Source organism: Cherax quadricarinatus, unplaced genomic scaffold (genome assembly GCF_038502225.1).
Source record: "Cherax quadricarinatus isolate ZL_2023a unplaced genomic scaffold, ASM3850222v1 Contig58, whole genome shotgun sequence".
Lineage (NCBI taxonomy): Eukaryota > Metazoa > Arthropoda > Malacostraca > Decapoda > Parastacidae > Cherax > Cherax quadricarinatus.
The window spans coordinates 174774-199996 of NW_027195084.1; the positions used below are offsets into that span (position 1 = coordinate 174774).

General features: G+C 42.4%; 1 protein-coding gene across 2 annotated transcripts in view; it reads left to right on the top strand.

Moving 5' to 3' along the window:
• The window catches only part of Rtf1 (RNA polymerase-associated protein Rtf1), a 52959-nt gene that overhangs the window by 3216 nt on the left and 24520 nt on the right, over positions 1-25223 (top strand). For both annotated transcript variants that reach the window (XM_070079963.1, XM_053794572.2), the window contains exons 2-7: positions 5580-5759; positions 8630-8735; positions 11409-11674; positions 12845-12956; positions 14764-14885; positions 16245-16378. In XM_070079963.1, the coding sequence (XP_069936064.1) occupies positions 5580-5759; positions 8630-8735; positions 11409-11674; positions 12845-12956; positions 14764-14885; positions 16245-16378 (920 nt within the window). The remainder of the gene's footprint in view (positions 1-5579; positions 5760-8629; positions 8736-11408; positions 11675-12844; positions 12957-14763; positions 14886-16244; positions 16379-25223) is intronic.

Sequence of the window (25223 nt, forward strand, 5' to 3'; positions counted from 1 at the left end):
AGATGGAAGTGCTACTGATATTGACTCTGTGAGTACCACTGGTACCACAGGTACCACTGGTACTACTGGTACTACCACTGTACCACTGGTACCTGTGGTACTACCACTGTTATTGACTCTGAGAGTGAAGATGGAAGTGCTACTGATATTGACTCTGTGAGTACCACTGTTAGTACCACTGATACCACAGGTACCACTGGTACTACTGGTACTACCACTGTACCACTGGTACCTGTGGTACTACCACTGTTATTGACTCTGAGAGTGAAGATGGAAGTGCTACTGATATTGACTCTGTGAGTACCACTGTTAGTACCACTGATACCACTGTTAGTACCACTGATACCACTGTTAGTACCACTGGTACCACAGGTACCACTGGTACTACTGGTACTACCACTGTACCACTGGTACCTGTGGTACTACCACTGTTATTGACTCTGAGAGTGAAGATGGAAGTGCTACTGATATTGACTCTGTGAGTACCACTGTTAGTACCACTGATACCACTGTTAGTACCACTGATACCACAGGTACCACTGGTACCACTGGTACTACCACTGTACCACTGGTACCTGTGGTACTACCACTGTTATTGACTCTGAGAATGAAGATGGAAGTGCTACTGATATTGACTCTGTGAGTACCACTGTTAGTACCACTGGTACCACAGGTACCACTGGTACCACAGGTACCACTGGTACCACAGGTACCACTGGTACTACTGGTACTACCACTGTACCACTGGTACCTGTGGTACTACCACTGTTATTGACTCTGAGAGTGAAGATGGAAGTGCTACTGATATTGACTCTGTGAGTACCACTGTTAGTACCACTGATACCACAGGTACCACTGGTACTACTGGTACTACCACTGTACCACTGGTACCTGTGGTACTACCACTGTTATTGACTCTGAGAGTGAAGATGGAAGTGCTACTGATATTGACTCTGTGAGTACCACTGTTAGTACCACTGATACCACTGTTAGTACCACTGATACCACCGTTAGTACCACTGGTACCACAGGTACCACTGGTACCACTGGTACTACCACTGTACCACTGGTACCTGTGGTACTACCACTGTTATTGACTCTGAGAGTGAAGATGGAAGTGCTACTGATATTGACTCTGTGAGTACCACTGTTAGTACCACTGATACCACTGTTAGTACCACTGATACCACAGGTACCACAGGTACCACTGGTACTACCACTGTACCACTGGTACCTGTGGTACTACCACTGTTATTGACTCTGAGAGTGAAGATGGAAGTGCTACTGATATTGACTCTGTGAGTACCACTGGTACCACAGGTACCACTGGTACCACTGGTACTACTGGTACTACCACTGTACCACTGGTACCTGTGGTACTACCACTGTTATTGACTCTGAGAGTGAAGATGGAAGTGCTACTGATATTGACTCTGTGAGTACCACTGTTAGTACCACTGATACCACAGGTACCACTGGTACTACTGGTACTACCACTGTACCACTGGTACCTGTGGTACTACCACTGTTATTGACTCTGAGAGTGAAGATGGAAGTGCTACTGATATTGACTCTGTGAGTACCACTGGTACCACAGGTACCACTGGTACCACTGGTACTACTGGTACTACCACTGTACCACTGGTACCTGTGGTACTACCACTGTTATTGACTCTGAGAGTGAAGATGGAAGTGCTACTGATATTGACTCTGTGAGTACCACTGTTAGTACCACTGATACCACTGTTAGTACCACTGATACCACAGGTACCACTGATACCACTGTTAGTACCACTGATACCACAGGTACCACTGGTACTACTGGTACTACCACTGTACCACTGGTACCTGTGGTACTACCACTGTTATTGACTCTGAGAGTGAAGATGGAAGTGCTACTGATATTGACTCTGTGAGTACCACTGTTAGTACCACTAATACCACTGTTAGTACCACTGATACCACAGGTACCACTGGTACTACTGGTACTACCACTGTACCACTGGTACCTGTGGTACTACCACTGTTATTGACTCTGAGAGTGAAGATGGAAGTGCTACTGATATTGACTCTGTGAGTACCACTGATACCACTGTTAGTACCACAGGTACCACTGGTACTACTGGTACTACCACTGTACCACTGGTACCTGTGGTACTACCACTGTTATTGACTCTGAGAGTGAAGATGGAAGTGCTACTGATATTGACTCTGTGAGTACCACTGTTAGTACCACTGGTACCACAGGTACCACTGGTACTACTGGTACTACCACTGTACCACTGGTACCTGTGGTACTACCACTGTTATTGACTCTGAGAGTGAAGATGGAAGTGCTACTGATATTGACTCTGTGAGTACCACTGGTACTACTGGTACTACCACTGTACCACTGGTACCTGTGGTACTACCACTGTTATTGACTCTGAGAGTGAAGATGGAAGTGCTACTGATATTGACTCTGTGAGTACCACTGTTAGTACCACTGGTACCACAGGTACCACTGGTACTACTGGTACTACCACTGATACCACTGGTACCTGTGGTGCCACTGGTACTTCTGGTACCACTGATACCTGTGGTGCCACTGATACCTGTGGTACCACCGATACCTGTGGTACCACTGATACCTGTGGTGCCACTGATACCTGTGGTGCCACTGATACCTGTGGTACCACCGATACCTGTGGTACCACTGATACCTGTGGTGCCACTGATACCTGTGGTCCCACTGATACCTGTGGTACCACTGATTCCTGTGGTGCCACTGATACCTGTGGTACCACTGATACCTGTGTCACTGATGCCTGTGGTACCACTGATACCTGTGGTGCCACTGATACCTCTGGTACCACTGATACCTGTGGTGCCACTGATACCTGTGGTGCCACTGATACCTGTGGTACCACTGATACCTGTGGTGCCACTGACACCTGTGGTACCACTGATACCTGTGTCACTGATGCCTGTGGTACCAATGATACCTGTGGTGCCACTGATACCTGTGGTACCACTGATACCTGTGTCACTGATACCTGTGGTACCACTGATACCTGTGGTGCCACTGATACCTGTGGCGCCACTGATACCTGTGATACCACTGATACCTGTGGTACTACTGATACCACTGGTACCTGTGGTACCACTGATACCACTGGTACTACTACTGGTATCTCAGGTACCACTGGTGTTACTAGTATCATTGGTGTTACTGGTTCCAATGAGTACCATTGGTACCACCGATTCCACTATCATTGGTATTACTACCACTGGTATCACTAGTACCAGTGATACCACTACCACTGGTATCACTAGTACCACTGATTCCACTACCAGTGGTATTACTACCACTGGTATCACTAATGCCACTGATACCAGTGGTAAGTGGTATCACTGGTACTTCTGATACTGGTATCATTATTACTCTACTACCACTGGTATCATTATTACTCTACTACCACTGGTATCATTATTACTCTACTACCACTGGTATCATTATTACTCTACTACCACTGGTATCATTATTACTCTACTACCACTGGTATCATTATTACTCTACTACCACTGGTATCATTATTACTCATCTCTACTACCACTGGTATCATTATTACTCATCTCTACTACCACTGGTATCATTATTACTCTACTACCACTGGTATCATTATTACTCTACTACCACTGGTATCATTATTACTCTACTACCACTGGTATCATTATTACTCATCTCTACTACCACTGGTATCATTATTACTCATCTCTACTACCACTGGTATCATTATTACTCATCTCTACTACCACTGGTATCATTATTACTCATCTCTACTACCACTGGTATCATTATTACTCATCTCTACTACCACTGGTATCATTATTACTCATCTCTACTACCACTGGTATCATTATTACTCATCTCTACTACCACTGGTATCATTATTACTCATCTCTACTACCACTGGTATCATTATTACTCATCTCTACTACCACTGGTATCATTATTACTCTACTACCACTGGTATCATTATTACTCATCTCTCCTACCACTGGTATCATTATTACTCATCTCTACTACCACTGGTATCATTATTACTTATCACTACTACCACTGGTATCATTATTACTCATCTCTACTACCACTGTTATCATTATTACTCATCTCTCCTACCACTGGTATCATTATTACTCATCTCTACTACCACTTGTATCATTATTACTCATCTCTACTACCACTGGTATCATTATTACTTATCACTACTACCACTGGTATCATTATTACTCATCTCTACTACCACTGGTATCATTATTACTCATCTCTCCTACCACTGGTATCATTATTACTCATCTCTACTACCACTGGTATCATTATTACTTATCACTACTACCACTGGTATCATTATTACTTATCACTACTACCACTGGTATCATTATTACTCATCTCTCCTACCACTGGTATCATTATTACTCGTATCTACTACCACTGGTATCATTATTACTTATCACTACTACCACTGGTATCACTATTACTCATCTCTACTACCACTGGTATCATTATTACTCATCTCTACTACCACTGGTATCATTATTACTCATCTGTACTACCACTGGTATCATTATTACTTGTCTCTACTACGACAGTTACCATAATACAAGACACAAACACTCTACGATATCCGTTGTCACGTCATCACGCAACATTAACCAGACAAACACTATACTTAATACCTACCAATTACTCAAAAGCCACTCAAGAAACTTGTGTATAATTTAAGACTGCTTCGCTCTTTGATCATGAACTTCAAGCTTAAAATTGCTTCAGTTTTATTGTTTTAAATTGTAATGCTTCGTATTGTAAATTGTTTTAACGTTCTTATTTACAGTATAGTGGATGAATGAGCAGAAGTGCCCTCACTTGCCCAGAGACACAGCCAGACTGACTCATGAACACGCGAGTGGCCTGTGGGCAGGCAGATTGACGCATCCCATACGGCCACTAAGCAAAATAACGGCCGATAACCGGAAGCCCAAATACCAGCCGATAACCAAGTTGGCCGATAGGTGGAACGGCCAGTAACCGAGGGGTTATCGGCTGTTCCTCTTATCAACCAACTCGGTATCTGCCATTATTTCGCTTATTGGCCTGCCTGCCAGCCGCTCGCGTGTTCGTGAATCAGTCTGGCTGTGTCTCCGGGTCATGGACCCAGTCAGACCTCAGGTGTGGCTCCTGAACCCAGCCAGACCTCGGGTGTGGCTCCCAGACCCAGTCAGACCTCAGGTGTGGCTCCCAGACCCAGCCAGACCTCAGGTGTGGCTTCCAGACCCAGCCAAACCTCAGGTGTGGCTCCCAGACCCAGTCAGACCTCAGGTTTGGCTCCCAGACCCAGCCAGACCTCAGGTGTAGCTCCCAGATCCAGCCAGACCTCAGGTGCAGCTCCCAGACCCAGCCAGACCTCAGGTGTGGCTCCCAGACCCAGCCAGACCTCAGGTGTGGCTCCCAGACAGAGCCAGACCTCAGGTGTGGCTCCCAGACCCAGCCAGTGTTCTTATGTTGTTATCACTACATTAATGTGGCTAATATTTTCCAGGAGTTACTGGCATTGGCCAAAAAGAAGAAGAAACGATCTGGCAGCGAGTCATCCGGCGGGTCATCCCCCAAACAAAAGTCTGCGCCACAGACTAAGGTTAAGGTTGCCTCCGACTCCGACTCTGAAACCAGCGACTCCGACTCAGACTGGGATGCTCCCAAGGGCAGAAAAAAGAAAATGGTGAGATATGACCTTAACTGTAATAGATATTTATTATGAGTAACATGGTCATCTATTTATAGATGTGTCTTGATGATAGAATTACCGACAATATGTAAAGTAAAAGGACACAAGTGCAACTAATGTGACATTTATTGTGGCAACGTTTCGCTCTCCAGGAGCTTTATCAAGCTTGATAAAGCTCCTGGAGAGCGAAACGTTGCCACAATAAATGTCACATTAGTTGCACTTGTGTCATTTTACTTTACATGTGTCTTGATGTTGAATAAATAGATGTGTCTTGATGTTGTTGAATAAATAGATGTCTTGATGTTGTTGAATAAATAGAGGTGTCTTGATGTTGTTGAATAAATAGAGGTGTCTTGATGTTGTTGAATAAATAGAGGTGTCTTGATGTTGTTGAATAAATAGAGGTGTCTTGATGTTGTTGAATAAATAGAGGTGTCTTGATGTTGAATAAATAGATGTGTCTTGATGTTGTTGAATAAATAGAGGTGTCTTGATGTTGTTGAATAAATAGAGGTGTCTTGATGTTGTTGAAAGGCTCTTGATTTAAGGAATGTGGGGCTACTCTCCTCTTTCTTGGATCAACCTTGATTAACCTCCAAACACTGAATGTTCTCCCTGTGCATTTAACATCTTCCTGTGATTATAATTAAATGTTGGATATATCGAACCTCTATAAATTGGTAACAAAATCCATTGGGTCGGTTAATTCAGGAACAGTGAACACAGTAGTGTTGTTTACTGACTATTGTTACTATCACTTTAACACCTAAACGGTCCAAACAAATCGACATTCAAATTCGTAGCTACAAAAGTAGATCTACTTTTTTTAACATATTTTCAAATGTAACAAAAAAAAATGTAGATAAAAGTTTTTTTTTTACAGGTTTTCAAATGTAAAACAAAAAAGAAGATTTACATTTTTTTACATACTTTCAGATGTTGAAAAAACGTATATATACATTTGGACCATTTAAGAGTTAAATCAATCTCTCTATCCACTACACTTGTTATTACCAGCCACCTGCTTCCCCCTATATAACTTAGGTTATAATTGTAACCATAATTTTGAAAGGGGTGGAGTGGTAAGCCAGTGGAAGGCCTCGGTCAGATGACCAAAAGCTGCTGCTGTAGGTCATCACATGACTATGATCCATGTCAGGAAACACTCGTCTTGTTTCCCGACAAACCTAGTACTCCTCCCCCCCTCCCCCTCCCCCTCCCCCTCCCCCCTCCCCCCTCCCCCCTCCCCTTCCCACTATAATTAGTTCATGAAGGAAGAAGAGAAAGTTGAGGAGTATTCCTTGATGCTGCTGCTGAAGGACTGTGCTGCTGGTGGTCTCTCTCGCGCTGCTGCTGAAGGACTGTGCTGCTGGTGGTCTCTCTCGCGCTGCTGCTGAAGGACTGTGCTGCTGGTGGTCTCTCTCGCGCTGCTGCTGAAGGACTGTGCTGCTGGTGGTCTCTCTCGCGCTGCTGCTGAAGGACTGTGCTGCTGGTGGTCTCTCTCGCGCTGCTGCTGAAGGACTGTGCTGCTGGTGGTCTCTCTCGCGCTGCTGCTGAAGGACTGTGCTGCTGGTGGTCTCTCTCGCGCTGCTGCTGAAGGACTGTGCTGCTGGTGGTCTCTCTCGCGCTGCTGCTGAAGGACTGTGCTGCTGGTGGTCTCTCTCGCGCTGCTGCTGAAGGACTGTGCTGCTGGTGGTCTCTCTCGCGCTGCTGCTGAAGGACTGTGCTGCTGGTGGTCTCTCTCGCGCTGCTGCTGAAGGACTGTGCTGCTGGTGGTCTCTCTCGCGCTGCTGCTGACCTGTCTCGTGCTGCTGGTGGTCTCTCTCGCGCTGCTGCTGACCTGTCTCGTGCTGCTGGTGGTCTCTCTCGCGCTGCTGCTGACCTGTCTCGTGCTGCTGGTGGTCTCTCTCGCGCTGCTGCTGACCTGTCTCGTGCTGCTGGTGGTCTCTCTCGCGCTTAATTACGGACATGAATAATAAATAATCAATTTAAAAATGTCAGTTAAATTCAGTAAGGTTTTAATTAAAATTAATTAAGCAAATAAAAATTTGTCGTGACCAGCTATTTAAATACTGTGATTTACTGATCATTGATAATTATTATACTTTATAATTATTATTATACTTTATAATTATTATACTTTATAATTATTATTATACTTTATAATTATTATACTTTATAATTATTATTATACTTTATAATTATTATTATACTTTATAATTATTATTATACTTTATAATTATTATTATACTTTATAATTATTATTATACTTTATAATTATTATTATACTTTAGAATTATTATTATACTTTATAATTATTATTATACTTTATAATTATTATACTTTATAATTATTGTTATACTTTATAATTATTATTATACTTTATAATTATTATACTTTATAATTATTATTATACTTTATAATTATTATTATACTTTATAATTATTATTATACTTTATAATTATTGTTATACTTTATAATTATTATTATACTTTATAATTATTATTATACTTTATAATTATTATTATACTTTATAATTACAGTGGACCCCGCATAACGATCACCTCCCAATGCGACCAATTATGTAAGTGTATTTATGTAAGTGCGTTTGTATGTGTATGTTTGGGGGTCTGAAATGGACTAATCTACTTCACAATATTCCTTATGGGAACAAATTCGGTCAGTACTGGCACCTGAACATACTTCTGGAGTGGAAAAATATCGTTAACCGCGGGTCCACTGTATTGTTATACTTTATAATTATTGTTACACTTTATAATTATTCCTGTGTAGACCAGTCACACTGAAACACCTGCACCATAATACAGTACACATTTATATAAGGTTTATTTTGTCGTCAGGGTAAAGGTGGCAGCAAGACTAGGAACAAGCGAGCGGTGGTTGCAAGAGACAGTGACTCCGATGAAAGTCGACCAGCGAAGGCTAGCGACTCGGAGACAGAAGAAGGTGAGTCTTTATATTGCTTAACTTCTATCTACTTGATTTAAATTTTCTCATGATTGAGCTTCTGTACAACAAAATTTGTGCTGCTTGACTCACAGTGGGGTTATGTTTCATGAAACCGATGTAAGTAGAAAATACCCAGGACTTGAGTCCTGGAGGTGGGAAGTACAGTGCCTGTACTCTGAAGGATGGGTGGAGGTGGGAAGTACAGTGCCTGTACTCTGAAGGATGGGTGGAGGTGGGAAGTACAGTGCCTGTACTCTGAAGGATGGGTGGAGGTGGGAAGTACAGTGCCTGTACTCTGAAGGATGGGTGGAGGTGGGAAGTACAGTGCCTGTACGCTGAAGGATGGGTGGAGGTGGGAAGTACAGTGTCTGTACTCTGAAGGATGGGTGGAGGTGGGAAGTACAGTGCCTGTACTCTGAAGGATGGGTGGAGGTGGGAAGTACAGTGCCTGTACTCTGAAGGATGGGTGGAGGTGGGAAGTACAGTGCCTGTACGCTGAAGGATGGGTGGAGGTGGGAAGTACAGTGTCTGTACTCTGAAGGATGAGTGGAGGTGGGAAGTACAGTGCCTGTACTCTGAAGGATGGGTGGAGGTGGGAAGTACAGTGCCTGTACTCTGAAGGATGAGTGGAGGTGGGAAGTACAGTGCCTGTACTCTGAAGGATGGGTGGAGGTGGGAAGTACAGTGCCTGTACGCTGAAGGATGGGTGGAGGTGGGAAGTACAGTGCCTGTACTCTGAAGGATGGGTGGAGGTGGGAAGTACAGTGCCTGTACTCTGAAGGATGGGTGGAGGTGGGAAGTACAGTGCCTGTACGCTGAAGGATGGGTGGAGGTGGGAAGTACAGTGTCTGTACTCTGAAGGATGAGTGGAGGTGGGAAGTACAGTGCCTGTACTCTGAAGGATGGGTGGAGGTGGGAAGTACAGTGCCTGTACTCTGAAGGATGAGTGGAGGTGGGAAGTACAGTGCCTGTACTCTGAAGGATGGGTGGAGGTGGGAAGTACAGTGCCTGTACGCTGAAGGATGGGTGGAGGTGGGAAGTACAGTGCCTGTACTCTGAAGGATGGGTGGAGGTGGGAAGTACAGTGCCTGTACTCTGAAGGATGGGTGGAGGTGGGAAGTACAGTGCCTGTACTCTGAAGGATGGGTGGAGGTGGGAAGTACAGTGCCTGTACTCTGAAGGATGGGTGGAGGTGGGAAGTACAGTGCCTGTACTCTGAAGGATGAGTGGAGGTGGGAAGTACAGTGCCTGTACTCTGAAGGATGGGTGGAGGTGGGAAGTACAGTGCCTGTACTCTGAAGGATGGGTGGAGGTGGGAAGTACAGTGCCTGTACTCTGAAGGATGGGTGGAGGTGGGAAGTACAGTGTCTGTACGCTGAAGGATGGGTAGAGGTGGGAAGTACAGTGCCTGTACTCTGAAGGATGGGTGGAGGTGGGAAGTACAGTGCCTGTACTCTGAAGGATGGGTGGAGGTGGGAAGTACAGTGCCTGTACTCTGAAGGATGGGTGGAGGTGGGAAGTACAGTGTCTGTACTCTGAAGGATGGGTGGAGGTGGGAAGTACAGTGTCTGTACGCTGAAGGATGGGTGGAGGTGGGAAGTACAGTGCCTGTACTCTGAAGGATGGGTGGAGGTGGGAAGTACAGTGCCTGTACTCTGAAGGATGAGTGGACATTGATAGTGTGAATGATGGTGGAAGTTTCTTTCTCAGGTCACCCGGCCTCAGTGGGAGACGGCCAGCATGATAAAAAAAAAAGACAAATGAGTAAATAAATAACTACTGTCACAGAATAAGCAAATAAATAATTACTGTTACTAATTAAATACCATTTTTGAAAAGTAAATAGATGAATACAAATAAGTTTTAGAGTTTTATGGCACCATTGGTAAAGTTGAAACATGGTAAAACAAGGAACATTGGTAAAGTTGAAACATGGTAAAACAAGGAACATTGGTAAAGTTGAAACATGGTAAAACAAGGAACATTGGTAAAGTTGAAACATGGTAAAACAAGGAACATTGGTACAGTTGAAACATGGTAAAACAAGGAACATTCATAAGTCGTATAAGTTCATACACACAGTTGAAACATGGTAAAACAAGGAACATTCATAAGTCGTATAAGTTCATACACACAGTTGAAACATGGTAAAACAAGGAACATTCATAAGTCGTATAAGTTCATACACACAGTTGAAACATGGTAAAACAAGGAACATTCATAAGTCGTCTAAGTTCATACACACAGTTGAAACATGGTAAAACAAGGAACATTCATAAGTCGTCTAAGTTCATACACACAGTTGAAACATGGTAAAACAAGGAACATTCATAAGTCGTATAAGTTCATACACACCACAGAATAATACTTTTTATTCATCTTTGACAGAGTTTCTTACCTGTAATAAATCAATGATTTCTTTTAATGAAAATTATAAATATAGTTGGGACACTGTATGGGCAGTGTTGTTGCAGTTGCTGAGATGCCTAAATATAATACCCTATTTTTGTGTATCTTTCTCTTGAAGACAAACAAGATCTTCAGTGGACAAGTTTAAGTCGTACAGTCATAACTCCACTTCTCAGTATTCTACAATTTAAATGTAGGTTTTCATTTCCAGTAAGAGTGTAGTGTATTATGTTTGTTACTACATTTGTATATACTGTACAGGTGAAGTGTCGGACAGCAACAGCAGTGATTCTGAAGTCGACCTGGACGAAGAGTTTGATGATGGACTTGACGAGAACATGATTGGCGATGAGGAAGACAGGGCGCGCCTGGAACAAATGACCGAGAAAGAGCGCGAACAGGAGATTTACAACAGAATTGAGAAGAGAGAAGTTTTACGCACCCGTTTTGAGATAGAAAAAAAGCTGAAGCTTGCCAAGAAGAAAGAACAGAAAAAGAGAAAAGAAAAAGAAGGTGACAAGCCAAAGGTTAGTCAGAATTTAAGATAATTTAAGGTAATTTAAGATATCAGATGTAACAATTTGCTTCTTTCCTTGTGATAACCCCCACACTGGGCAAGTAGAATCCTTCCTCTGTGTGTCATAACAGGCAACTAAAATGCTGCCACCAATAGGTTAGTAACCCCTTCTCCTGTGTAAATTACTAAATGTCAGAAGAAATGTTTCTTCTTCTATGGGTCACCCTGCCTGGGTGGGAGACAGCCAGTATGTTGAAAAAAGAAGAAAAATCCTCCACACTTCACTTGTGGCAAGACAGTTACCAGATTATAATGTCTTTGAATGGATGATTATCAGAGTGTTTTCTTCTGAGTCTCTCTACCGTCATGTGAGACGGCCAATTTGGGAAGTTTTCAAAAATGATCTTTTGTGCAGCACCAACATTATTCTCTCATATTTAATCTTAACAGCGAGTGATTACACATTAATGTAAGAACGTTTTTGCTCAATTATTATGCAAATTTTTGTGATTAAGGTTCTATATTATAAGTAAAACACATTGAAGCCCGATCACATATTGATATGTACAATGTTGTGATGTGTGAGGAATGTATTACAGTAATTAATGAGAATTATTTAACATTTTGTAATTAATATGACTTCAATAATATAGTGTACAAAGTAGCAGCCACAGGTACTGCAGGTACAAAGTAGCAGCCACAGGTACTGCAGGTACAAAGTAGCAGCCACAGGTACTGCAGGTACAAAGTAGCAGCCACAGGTACTGCAGGTACAAAGTAGCAGCCACAGGTACTGCAGGTACAAAGTAGCAGCCACAGGTACTGCAGGTACAAAGTAGCTTCAGTCTACTGCATAAAATCATCCAGTCAATTATAAAACCCTTTAACAGTAATAAAACCCTTTAATAATAATACCGTATAGTAGCCAATTACTGATGGAATGTCCAGGTAGAATTACGACTACGGTTTAAGGGGTCTTTTTCATATCACCTTTTATTTCATTGTAACTGTTTACATAATACATTTGTTTGAACTTCCATATTAGATTAGTAAGTATTGAAGTGTATCATTTAGTTAGTTCTTTTGTTATTAGTTCTTGTCTGAATTGTTTTTCATGTGGATGTTTTTTATCGATGGATTCAAATTAAAATGTATTCTGTGTCTTATTTTCTTAATTCAGGAGAAAAAACAGCCAGTGTTGACTGACAGGAAGAAAACACTAGAGGAGAGGGCGGGAAGGAACGATAAATTTGCCGCTCTAAAAGCAAAGCGAGAAAATAAAATTCAGAAAGGTAGGCAAAATTTATGTCTTGGTAATTTGTTTACTAATAAGATTGTCTTAGTTTTATATACATAACTTTTAGCAACCTTCAAGGGTGAAGGATTTGTGTTCCAAGGTAATGGAGCTGCTCTCCTTTTTCTTGGATCAAACATGATTGACTTCCATTCCCCAAGTGCTATATGATCCCTTATGTATTTAATATTTCCTATGTTGACTTTAACACTTAAACGGTCCAAACAGATCGACGTTCAAATTCGTAGCTACAAAAGTAGATCTACTTTTTTTTACATATTTTCAAATATAACAAAAAAATGTTTATAAAAGTTTTTTTTTACAAGTTTTCAAATGTAAAACAAAAAAGAAGATCTACATTTTTTTACATACTTTCAAATGTTGAAAAAACGTATATATACGTTTGGACCATTTAAAGGTTAATAATACAGTGGACCCCCGGTTAACGATATTTTTTCACTCCAGAAGTATGTTCAGGTGCCAGTACTGACCGAATTTGTTCCCATAAGGAATATTGTGAAGTAGATTAGTCCATTTCAGACCCCCAAACATACACGTACAAACGTACTTACATAAATACACTTACATAATTGGTCGCATTGGGAGGTGATCGTTATGCGGGAGTCCACTGTAATAGTAACAATGTATTATGTTAGGAGTAACAATATTATTTTAGTAAGTAGATCAGCTTTAAAAATAGTTTTCCATTGCATTTATAAATATAGTTAAACCAAATTCACTGATTCTCTTGAAGGGCTCTTGATTCAAGGAGGTAGTGAGTACAGTGCCTGTACTCTGAAGGAGGGGTGGTGATAGCATAATTCTGGAGGTAGTGAGTACAGTGCCTGTACTCTGAAGGAGGGGTGGTGATAGCACAGTTCTGGAGGTAGTGAGTACAGTGCCTGTACTCTGAAGGAGGGGTGGTGATAGCACAGTTCTGGAGGTAGTGAGTACAGTGCCTGTACTCTGTCAGTTTACCTTGGTGAGAGATGGCCAGTGTGCTAAAAAAAAAGCGCTGGATGTGATATAATAGATAGTAAGCTTTCAACTGGTTGTAAGGTGTCACAGCTGATGCAGTGATAATGGCCATGGTTAGCTTTATATGTACAGTGGACCCCCGGTTTACCATCACCTCCCAATGCAACCAATTATGTAAGTGTATTTATGTAAGTGCGTTTGTATGTGTATGTTTGGGGGTCTGAAATGGACTAATCTAATTCACAATATTCCTTATGGGAACAAATTCGGTCAGTACTGGCACCTGAACATACTTCTGGAATGAAATAATATCGTAAACCGGGGGTCCACTGTATATGGTAATTAAGGTTAGCTGCATTGCAAAGAATTTTCAATAGAGAAGCATATCACCGGCACGTCGGACTTGAGTCTTGGAGGTGGGAAGTACAGTGCCTGCACTCTGAAGGAGGGGTGTTAATGTTGCAGTTTTATAGCTGTAGTGTAAATGCACCTCTGGCAAGACAGTGATGGAGTGAATGATGATGAAAGTTTTTCTTTTTCGGGCCATCCTGCCTTGGTGGGAAACGGCCAGTGTGTTAATAAAATAACAATAAAAATAATAGCACATCACACTCGGTTATCGTTTTATAATGAACTGCTACAAATTTTAAGCCATTTGTTACATCATTACCCTTGATAGAGTAAGTGTCTTGATGCTAATTAAGTGTTCTTGATCCCAAGATAAAGTGAGTTTATCTGCCGCCCCTGTCTTGTATTACCCTCATGTTGTAATGTTTCACCGTACTCGTAATAATGTTACTTTACTAATTATGTCTTTACTGTTTTAGCTGAAGAGGAGAGACAAAAGAAAGAAAAGGAAGCAGAAGAGAAGAGAAGAAAAGAGGAAGAAAAGGAGAGATCGATGGACTCGGACTCTAATAATGAAGGAAAATCTAAGCACAAACTTAAGGTGAAGCTTAATACATTGTTTTAAACACTTTAAATAACGACTCTTAATTAAGTTGCCTAACCAGGTGTTCCTAGACACTGTATAATACATAGTAACTAGCTAGTGAATAACACTGATCCTACTAGGTAGTGAATAATAACACTGGACCTACTAGGTAGTGAATAATAACACTGATCCTACTAGGTAGTGAATAATAACACTGATCCTACTAGGTAGTGAATAATAACACTGATCCTACTAGGTAGTGAATAATAACACTGATCCTACTAGGTAGTGAATAATAACACTGGACCTACTAGGTAGTGAATAATAACACTGATCCTACTAGGTAGTGAATAATAACACTGGACCTACTAGGTAGTGAATAATAACACTGATCCTACTAGGTAGTGAATAATAACACTGGACCTACTAGGTAGTGAATAACACTGGACCTACTAGGTAGTGAATAATAACACTGGACCTACTAGGTAGTGAATAATAACACTGATCCTACTAGGTAGTGAATAATAACACTGGACCTACTAGGTAGTGAATAATAACACTGATCCTACTAGGTAGTGAATAATAACACTGGACCTACTAGGTAGTGAATAATAACACTGATCCTACTAGGTAGTGAATAATAACACTGGACCTACTAGGTAGTGAATAATAACACTGGACCTACTAGGTAGTGAATAATAACACTGGACCTACTAGGTAGTGAATAATAACACTGGACCTACTAGGTAGTGAATAATAACACTGATCCTACTAGGTAGTGAATAATAACACTGATCCTACTAGGTAGTGAATAATAACACTGGACCTACTAGGTAGTGAATAATAACACTGATCCTACTAGGTAGTGAATAATAACACTGGACCTACTAGGTAGTGAATAATAACACTGGACCTACTAGGTAGTGAATAATAACACTGGACCTACTAGGTAGTGAATAATAACACTGGACCTACTAGGTAGTGAATAATAACACTGATCCTACTAGGTAGTGAATAATAACACTGGACCTACTAGGTGGTGAATAATAACACTGGACCTACTAGGTAGTGAATAATAACACTGGACCTACTAGGTAGTGAATAATAACACTGGACCTACTAGGTAGTGAATAATAACACTGGACCTACTAGGTAGTGAATAATAACACTGGACCTACTAGGTAGTGAATAATAACACTGGACCTACTAGGTAGTGAATAATAACACTGGACCTACTAGGTAGTGAATAATAACACTGGACCTACTAGGTAGTGAATAATAACACTGGACCTACTAGGTAGGTCCTCAACTTTCTCTACATCCTCCTCTACTTTCTCTACATAAAGAATCATAATTTATTTCTTAATATTTCAGGCATCGGAAGTATTCAGCTCGGACGACAGTGGATCTGAAAGCGATAAATCGACAAAATCTGAAAAATCAACGAAGCGCCGTTCCTCCTCCTCGTCATCGTCTTCCTCTTCCGACAGTGATAGTGATTCTGGCAGGTACGGAATGAGTGATAGTGAAAATTATTTTTTCTTTGTTGAGTCACTGTACCTCAGTGTAGGAGGCCAGAGCATTCCAAAAACAAAGATGGTCTTCAAAGTTGTTGGATTTCCTTGTTGTACTTTATGGTGGAAGAAATATCTGGAGTGATGAAAGGAGGAGGAGGTGCGGGCATATTTGTAGTTCTGAACTGTGGTATTGGTGCCCCTCTGGCAAGACAGTGATGGAGTGAGTAATACCTGGAGTTTACCTGGAGAGAGTTTTGGGGTCAACGCCCCACGGCTTGGTCTGAGACCAGGCCTTGTGGTGGATCAGGGTCTGATCAACCAGGCTGTTACTGCTGGCCGGACACAAATTGACGTATGAACTACAGCCCGGCTGGTCAGGCACTGACTTTAGATGCCTGTCCACTGGTGAGTTTCTTCTTTCTGGGTCACCTTGCCTCAGTGGGGTCACCCTGCCTCAGTGGGGTCACCCTGCCTCAGTGGGGTCACCCTGCCTCAGTGGGGTCACCCTGCCTCAGTGGGGTCACCCTGCCTCAGTGGGGTCACCCTGCCTCAGTGGGGTCACCCTGCCTCAGTGGGGTCACCCTGCCTCAGTGGGGTCACCCTGCCTCAGTGGGGTCACCCTGCCTCAGTGGGGTCACCCTGCCTCAGTGGGGTCACCCTGCCTCAGTGGGGTCACCCTGCCTCAGTGGGAGACAGCCAATGTGTTAAAAAAAATATTTTTAATGTATGAGAAGCCTTTGTATATTGTGTAATTTATCTTAACTATTAAATGCTGTCCAGTATTTAAAATGGAAAAAGGAAAAAAATCAGTTCACAGATGAACATTTTTTTTGTATTTTAAAATACTGAGGATAACATTGATAGAGAATTATGGGTAGTTTGATTTTTTACAAACTTTTGAAAGACTGGAAACAAAGAGCATGATACAGACTCTTCCCTCTACATGTGGCTCTTACATACCCACAACCTTTGTTCAAGTATGTCTTGTAATGTGAAATATACCAGGGAACAGGTGGGGGTTGAACCATGGCAAGTGAATCCTGAAACTTAATATATCAGGGAACAGGTGGGGGTTGAACCATAGCAAGTGAGTCCTGAAACTTAATATATCAGGGAACAGGTGGGGGTTGAACCATGGCAAGTGAGTCCTGAAACTTAATATATCAGGGAACAGGTGGGGGTTGAACCATGGCAAGTGAGTCCTGAAACTTAATATATCAGGGAACAGGTGGGGGTTGAACCATAGCAAGTGAGTCCTGAAACTTAATATATCAGGGAACAGGTGGGGGTTGAACCATGGCAAGTGAGTCCTGAAACTTAATATATCAGGGAACAGGTGGGGGTTGAACCATGGCAAGTGAGTCCTGAAACTTAATATATCAGGGAACAGGTGGGGGTTGAACCATAGCAAGTGATTCCTGAAACTTAATATATCAGGGAACAGGTGGGGGTTGAACCATGGCAAGTGAGTCCTGAAACTTAATATATTAGGGAACAGGTGGGGGTTGAACCATAGCAAGTGAGTCCTGAAACTTAATATATCAGGGAACAGGTGGGGGTTGAACCATAGCAAGTGAGTCCTGAAACTTAATATATCAGGGAACAGGTGGGGGTTGAACCATGGCAAGTGAGTCCTGAAACTTAATATATCAGGGAACAGGTGGGGGTTGAACCATGGCAAGTGAGTCCTGAAACTTAATATATCAGGGAACAGGTGGGGGTTGAACCATAGCAAGTGAGTCCTGAAACTTAATATATCAGGGAACAGGTGGGGGTTGAACCATAGCAAGTGATTCCTGAAACTTAATATATCAGGGAACAGGTGGGGGTTGAACCATGGCAAGTGAGTCCTGAAACTTAATATATTAGGGAACAGGTGGGGGTTGAACCATAGCAAGTGAGTCCTGAAACTTAATATATCAGGGAACAGGTGGGGGTTGAACCATGGCAAGTGAGTCCTGAAACTTAATATATCAGGGAACAGGTGGGGGTTGAACCATGGCAAGTGAGTCCTGAAACTTAATATATCAGGGAACAGGTGGGGGTTGAACCATAGCAAGTGAGTCCTGAAACTTAATATATCAGGGAACAGGTGGGGGTTGAACCATGGCAAGTGAGTCCTGAAACTTAATATATCAGGGAACAGGTGGGGGTTGAACCATGGCAAGTGAGTCCTGAAACTTAATATATCAGGGAACAGGTGGGGGTTGAACCATGGCAAGTGAATCCTGAAACTTAATATATCAGGGAACAGGTGGGGTTTGAACCATAGCAAGTGAGTCCTGAAACTTAATATATCAGGGAACAGGTGGGGGTTGAACCATGGCAAGTGAGTCCTGAAACTTAATATATCAGGGAACAGGTGGGGGTTGAACCATGTCAAGTGAGTCCTGAAACTTAATATATCAGGGAACAGGTGGGGGTTGAACCATGGCAAGTGAGTCCTGAAACTTAATATATCAGGGAACAGGTGGGGGTTGAACCATGGCAAGTGAGTCCTGAAACTTAATATATCAGGAAACAGGTGGGGGTTGAACCATGGCAAGTGAGTCCTGAAACTTAATATATCAGGGAACAGGTGGGGGTTGAACCATGGCAAGTGAGTCCTGAAACTTAATATATCAGGGAACAGGTGGGGGTTGAACCATAGCAAGTGAGTCCTGAAACTTAATATATCAGGGAACAGGTGGGGGTTGAACCATGGCAAGTGAATCCTGAAACTTAATATATCAGGGAACAGGTGGGGGTTGAACCATAGCAAGTGAGTCCTGAAACTTAATATATCAGGGAACAGGTGGGGGTTGAACCATGGCAAGTGAGTCCTGAAACTTAATATATCAGGGAACAGGTGGGGGTTGAACCATGGCAAGTGAGTCCTGAAACTCACAGGCCAGTGTGTGTGTTATTACAATTTACAATTTCATGAATCTGAAACATATCTTCCAGAGGCTTTCATTACACCAGTCTGTACGTGCCTGAGAAAAACTCGTTCCTAACGTGTCAAAAACAACAGTCTAATATGCATTTATGAACGAGCTGACATTATTTATACAATTATTACAATATTGCAGTAGTTCTACATAACAGGAAATCTTCTATTTTTTGTGTGTGAATAAAAATTCAAAATGGAAAACAAGTGTAATACAGTGGACCCCCGCATAACGATCAGCTCCCAACGCGACCAATTATGTAAGTGTATTTTTGTAAGTGCTTTTGTAGGTGTATTTTTGGGGGTCTGAAACGGACTAATCTACTTCACAATATCTCTTATGGGAACAAATTCAGTCTGTAACGGCACCCAAACAGACTTTTGGATTGAAATAATATTGTTATGCGGGGTCCACTGTATAGGAGAGGCCTGGGGACATGACTAATTAAGAGAGAAAATGTTGTTTTAGTGCCAGCAATGTCTATATTATTGATTCTGGGGTCTGGCTTCGCAGATAAAGTACTGTGTACTCTGATGCCGAGTTTGCAGGTTCGAGTCCTGCTGTGGACATAGAGATAATGTTTGTTTGTATATATAAATTTGTATGGTTTTGGACACTGATGGTCCAGAACCATACAAATTTACAAGCAGGAATTTGAAATTCCTACAGCATTGTATTTACCAACAAACTGTACGTCACTTATCCAACCAAGAAATATTGCACTCTCTACAGGCAGAAAAGCAGTAATCTGGAAAGGTTTTGGAACCAAAGGTTCCAGAAAATTGATGTTGTACCTGTATATATACACACGCATGCATGCATGCACACATGTGCGCACACACGTGCACACACGTGCACACACACACACATGTACACACACACACACACATGTACGCACACACACACACATGTACGCACACACACACACATGTACGCACACACACATGTATGCGCACACACACATGTACGCACACACACACACACACACACACACACACACACACACACACACACACACACACACACACGCACGCACGCACGCACGCATGCACGCGCACACACACACGCACGCACGCATGCACGCACAAGAAAGAATCAATGAGAAGTCCCCAGACATCATAGCAGTTACAGAAACAAAACTCATGGAGACAATAACAGATGCAATCTTCCCACAAGGATACCAGATCATGAGGAAAGATAGAAGGGGTAGGGGGGGAGGTGGGGTTGCTCTGCTCGTAAAAAACAGATGGAAATTCGAGAAAATGGAAGGAATAGATGAGACAGGAGAAAGAGACTACATAGCAGGTACACTTCAGTCTGGGGAACACAAAGTGGTCATTGCAGTGATGTATAATCCACCACAGAACTGCAGGAGGCCAAGAGAGGAATATGAAGAGAGCAACAGAGCAATGGTGGACACACTTGCTGAGGTGGCAAGAAGAGCTCACTCCAGCAGAGCAAAGTTGCTGGTTATGGGGGATTTCAACCACAGGGAGATTGACTGGGAAAACCTGGAGCCACATGGGGGTCCCGAAACATGGAGAGCCAGGATGTTGGACGTGGTGCTGGAAAACCTCATGCACCAACATGTTAAGGACACTACCAGAGTGAGAGGGGAGGATGAACCAGCAAGATTGGACCTTGTGTTCACCCTGGGCAGCTCAGACATTGAGGATATCAAGTATGAGAGTCCCCTAGGAGCTAGCGACCACGTGGTTCTGTGCTTTGAATACATAGTAGAGCTGCAAGTGGAGAGAATAACAGGAGTAGAATGGGAAAAGCCTGACTATAAAAGAGGGGACTACATAGGGTTGAAGAACTTCATGCGGGAGGTCCAGTGGGACAGAGAACTGGCAGGAAAGCCAGTAAATGAAATGATGGAATATGTAGCAACAAAATGCAAGGAGGCAGTGGAAAGGTTCATTCCCAAGGGCAACAGTAACAACGGGAAGACCAGAACAAGCCCCTGGTTTACCCGACGGTGTAAGGAGGCAAAAACAAAGTGCAATAGAGAATGGAAAAAGTACAGAAGGCAGAGAACACACGAAAATAGGGAGATCAGTCGCAGAGCCAGGAATGAGTACGCACAGGTAAGGAGGGAGGCCCAGCGACAGTATGAAAATGACATAGCATCGAGAATCAAGACTGACCCGAAACTGTTGTATAGCCACATCAGGAGGAAGACAACAGTCAAAGACCAGGTGATCAGATTAAGGACAGAAGGTGGAGAACTCACAAGAAATGATCAGGAGGTATGTGAGGAGCTGAACAGGAGATTTAAGGAAGTTTTTACAGTAGAGACAGGAAGGGCTGTGGGAAGACAGCACAGAAGGGAACATCAAGAGGGAATATACCAACAAGTGTTGGATGACATACGAACAACTGAGGAGGAGGTGAAGAAGCTCTTAAGTGACCTTGACACCTCAAAGGCGATGGGACCGGACAACATCTCCCCATGGGTCCTTAGAGAAGGAGCAGAGATGCTGTGTGTGCCTCTAACCACAATCTTCAACACATCCCTTGAAACTGGGCAACTACCTGAGAAATGGAAGACAGCTAATGTAGTCCCCATATTTAAGAAAGGAAACAGAAACGAGGCACTAAACTACAGACCTGTGTCTCTGACATGTATTGTGTGCAAAGTCATGGAGAAGATTATCAGGAGGAGAGTGGTCGAACACCTGGAAAGGAACAAGATTATAAATGAAAACCAGCATGGGTTCATGGAAGGCAAATCTTGTATCACAAACCTCCTGGAGTTTTATGACAAGGTAACAGAAGTAAGACACGAGAGAGAGGGTTGGGTAGATTGCGTTTTCCTAGACTGCAGGAAGGCCTTTGACACAGTTCCCCACAAGAGATTAGTGCAGAAGCTGGAGGATCAGGCACACATAAAAGGCAGGGCACTGCAATGGATAAGGGAATACCTGACAGGGAGGCAGCAACGAGTCATGGTACGTGAAGAGGTATCACAGTGGGCGCCTGTTACGAGCGGGGTCCCACAGGGGTCAGTTCTAGGACCAGTGCTATTTTTGATATATGTGAACGACATGATGGAAGGAATAGACTCTGAAGTGTCCCTGTTCGCAGATGACGTGAAGTTGATGAGAAGAATTAAATCGGACGAGGATGAGGCAGGACTGCAAAGAGACCTGGAGAGGCTGGACATGTGGTCCAGTAACTGGCTCCTCGAATTCAATCCAGCCAAATGCAAAGTCATGAAGATTGGGGAGGGGCAAAGAAGACCGCAGACAGAATATAGGCTAGGTGGACAAAGACTACAGACCTCACTCAGGGAGAAAGACCTTGGGGTGACCATAACACCGAGTACATCACCGGAGGCACACATCAACCAAATAACCGCTGCAGCATACGGGCGCCTGGCAAACCTGAGAATAGCGTTCCGATACCTCAATAAGGAATCGTTCAAGACACTGTACACTGTGTATGTTAGGCCCATACTGGAGTATGCAGCACCAGTCTGGAACCCACACCTGGTCAAGCACGTCAAGAAGTTAGAGAAAGTACAAAGGTTTGCAACAAGGCTAGTCCCAGAGCTCAAGGGAATGTCGTACGAGGAAAGGTTAAGGGAAATCGGACTGACGACACTGGAGGACAGAAGGGTCAGGGGAGACATGATAACGACATACAAGATACTGCGGGGAATAGACAAGGTGGACAGAGATAGGATGTTCCAGAGAGGGGACACAGGGACAAGGGGTCACAACTGGAAGCTGAAGACTCAGACGAGTCACAGGGACGTTAGGAAGTATTTCTTCAGTCATAGAGTTGTCAGCAAGTGGAATAGCCTAGCAAGTGAAGTAGTGGAGGCAGGAACCATACATAGTTTTAAGAAGAGGTATGACAAAGCTCAGGAAGCAGAGAGAGAGAGGATCCAGTAGCGATCAGTGAAGAGGCGGGGCCAGGAGCTGAGTCTCGACCCCTGCAACCACAATTAGGTGAGTACAATTAGGTGAGTACACACACACACACATGCACGCACACACACACATGCACGCACACACACACATGCACACACACACACACACACATGCATGTGCACACACACAGGGTTAGTAACACACTGGTGTTTTCATGGGTTAGTAACACACTGGTGTTATTCTGGGTTAGTAACCCACTGATGTTATCCTGGGTGTAACACACTGGTGTTATCCTGGGTTAGTAACCCACTGGTGTTATCCTGGGTTAGTAACCCACTGGTGTTATCCTGGGTTAGTAACCCACTGGTGTTATCCTGGGTTAATAACACACTGATGTTATCCTGGGTTAATAACACACTGATGTTATCCTGGGTTAATAACACACTGATGTTATCCTGGGTTAATGACACACTGATGTTATCCTGGGTTAATAACCCACTGATGTTATCCTGGGTTAATAACACACTGATGTTATCCTGGGTTAATAACACACTGATGTTATCCTGGGTTAATAACCCACTGATGTTATCCTGGGTTAATGACACACTGATGTTATCCTGGGTTAATAACCCACTGATGTTATCCTGAGTTAATAACACACTGATGTTATCCTGGGTTAATAACACACTGATGTTATCCTGGGTTAATAACACACTGATGTTATCCTAGGTTAATAACACACTGATGTTATCCTGGGTTAATAACCCACTGATGTTATCCTGAGTTAATAACACTGATGTTATCCTGGGTTAATAACACACTGATGTTATCCTGGGGTAATAACACACTGATGTTATCCTGGGGTAATAACACACTGATGTTATCCTGGGTTAATAACACACTGATGTTATCCTGGGTTAATGACACACTGATGTTATCCTGGGTTAATAACACACTGATGTTATCCTGGGTTAATAACACACTGATGTTATCCTGGGTTAATAACACACTGATGTTATCCTGGGTTAATAACACACTGGTACATGTACAACTTCATACAACAACTAGCTAGCTGTATTATACATCATACAACAACTAGCTAGCTGTATTATACATCATACAACAACTAGCTAGCTGTATTATACATCATACAACAACTAGCTAGCTGTATTATACATCATACAACAACTAGTTAGCTGTATTATACATCATACAACAACTAGCTAGCTGTATTATACATCATACAACAACTAGCTAGTTGTATTATACATCATACAACAACTAGCTAGCTGTATTATACATCATACAACAACTAGATAGCTGTATTATACATCATACAACAACTAGCTAGCTGTATTATACATCATACAACAACTAGCTAGCTGTATTATACATCATACAACAACTAGCTAGCTGTATTATACATTATACAACAACTAGCTAGCTGTATTATACATCATACAACAACTAGCTAGCTGTATTATACATCATACAACAACTAGCTAGCTGCATTATACATCATTCAACAACTAGCTAGCTGTATTATACATCATACAACAACTAGCTAGCTGTATTATACATTATACAACAACTAGCTAGCTGTATTATACATTATACAACTAGCTAGCTGTATTATACATCATACAACAACTAGCTAGCTGCATTATACATCATACAACAACTAGCTAGCTGCATTATACAACATCATACAACAACTAGCTAGCTGTATTATACATCATACAACAACTAGCTAGCTAGCTGGTGGCTGGCTGATAATTGAACTAGCAATATCACACATACTACTGAGACTTATATTAAGTATTAACCAACTACTAACATGTTAGTCTTAAACCTGTACTGTTGCAATGGCTTCTCAATGTTAATATTCAAATTTATATTTTATTAACCCTTTGACTGTCGCAACCCCCAATCCTGAGGTGTCTCCTGGTGTCGCAAAATATAAAAAAAAATTATTTTTTTCTTATGAAATGGTAGAGAATCTTTTCCCGATTGTACTGACACCAA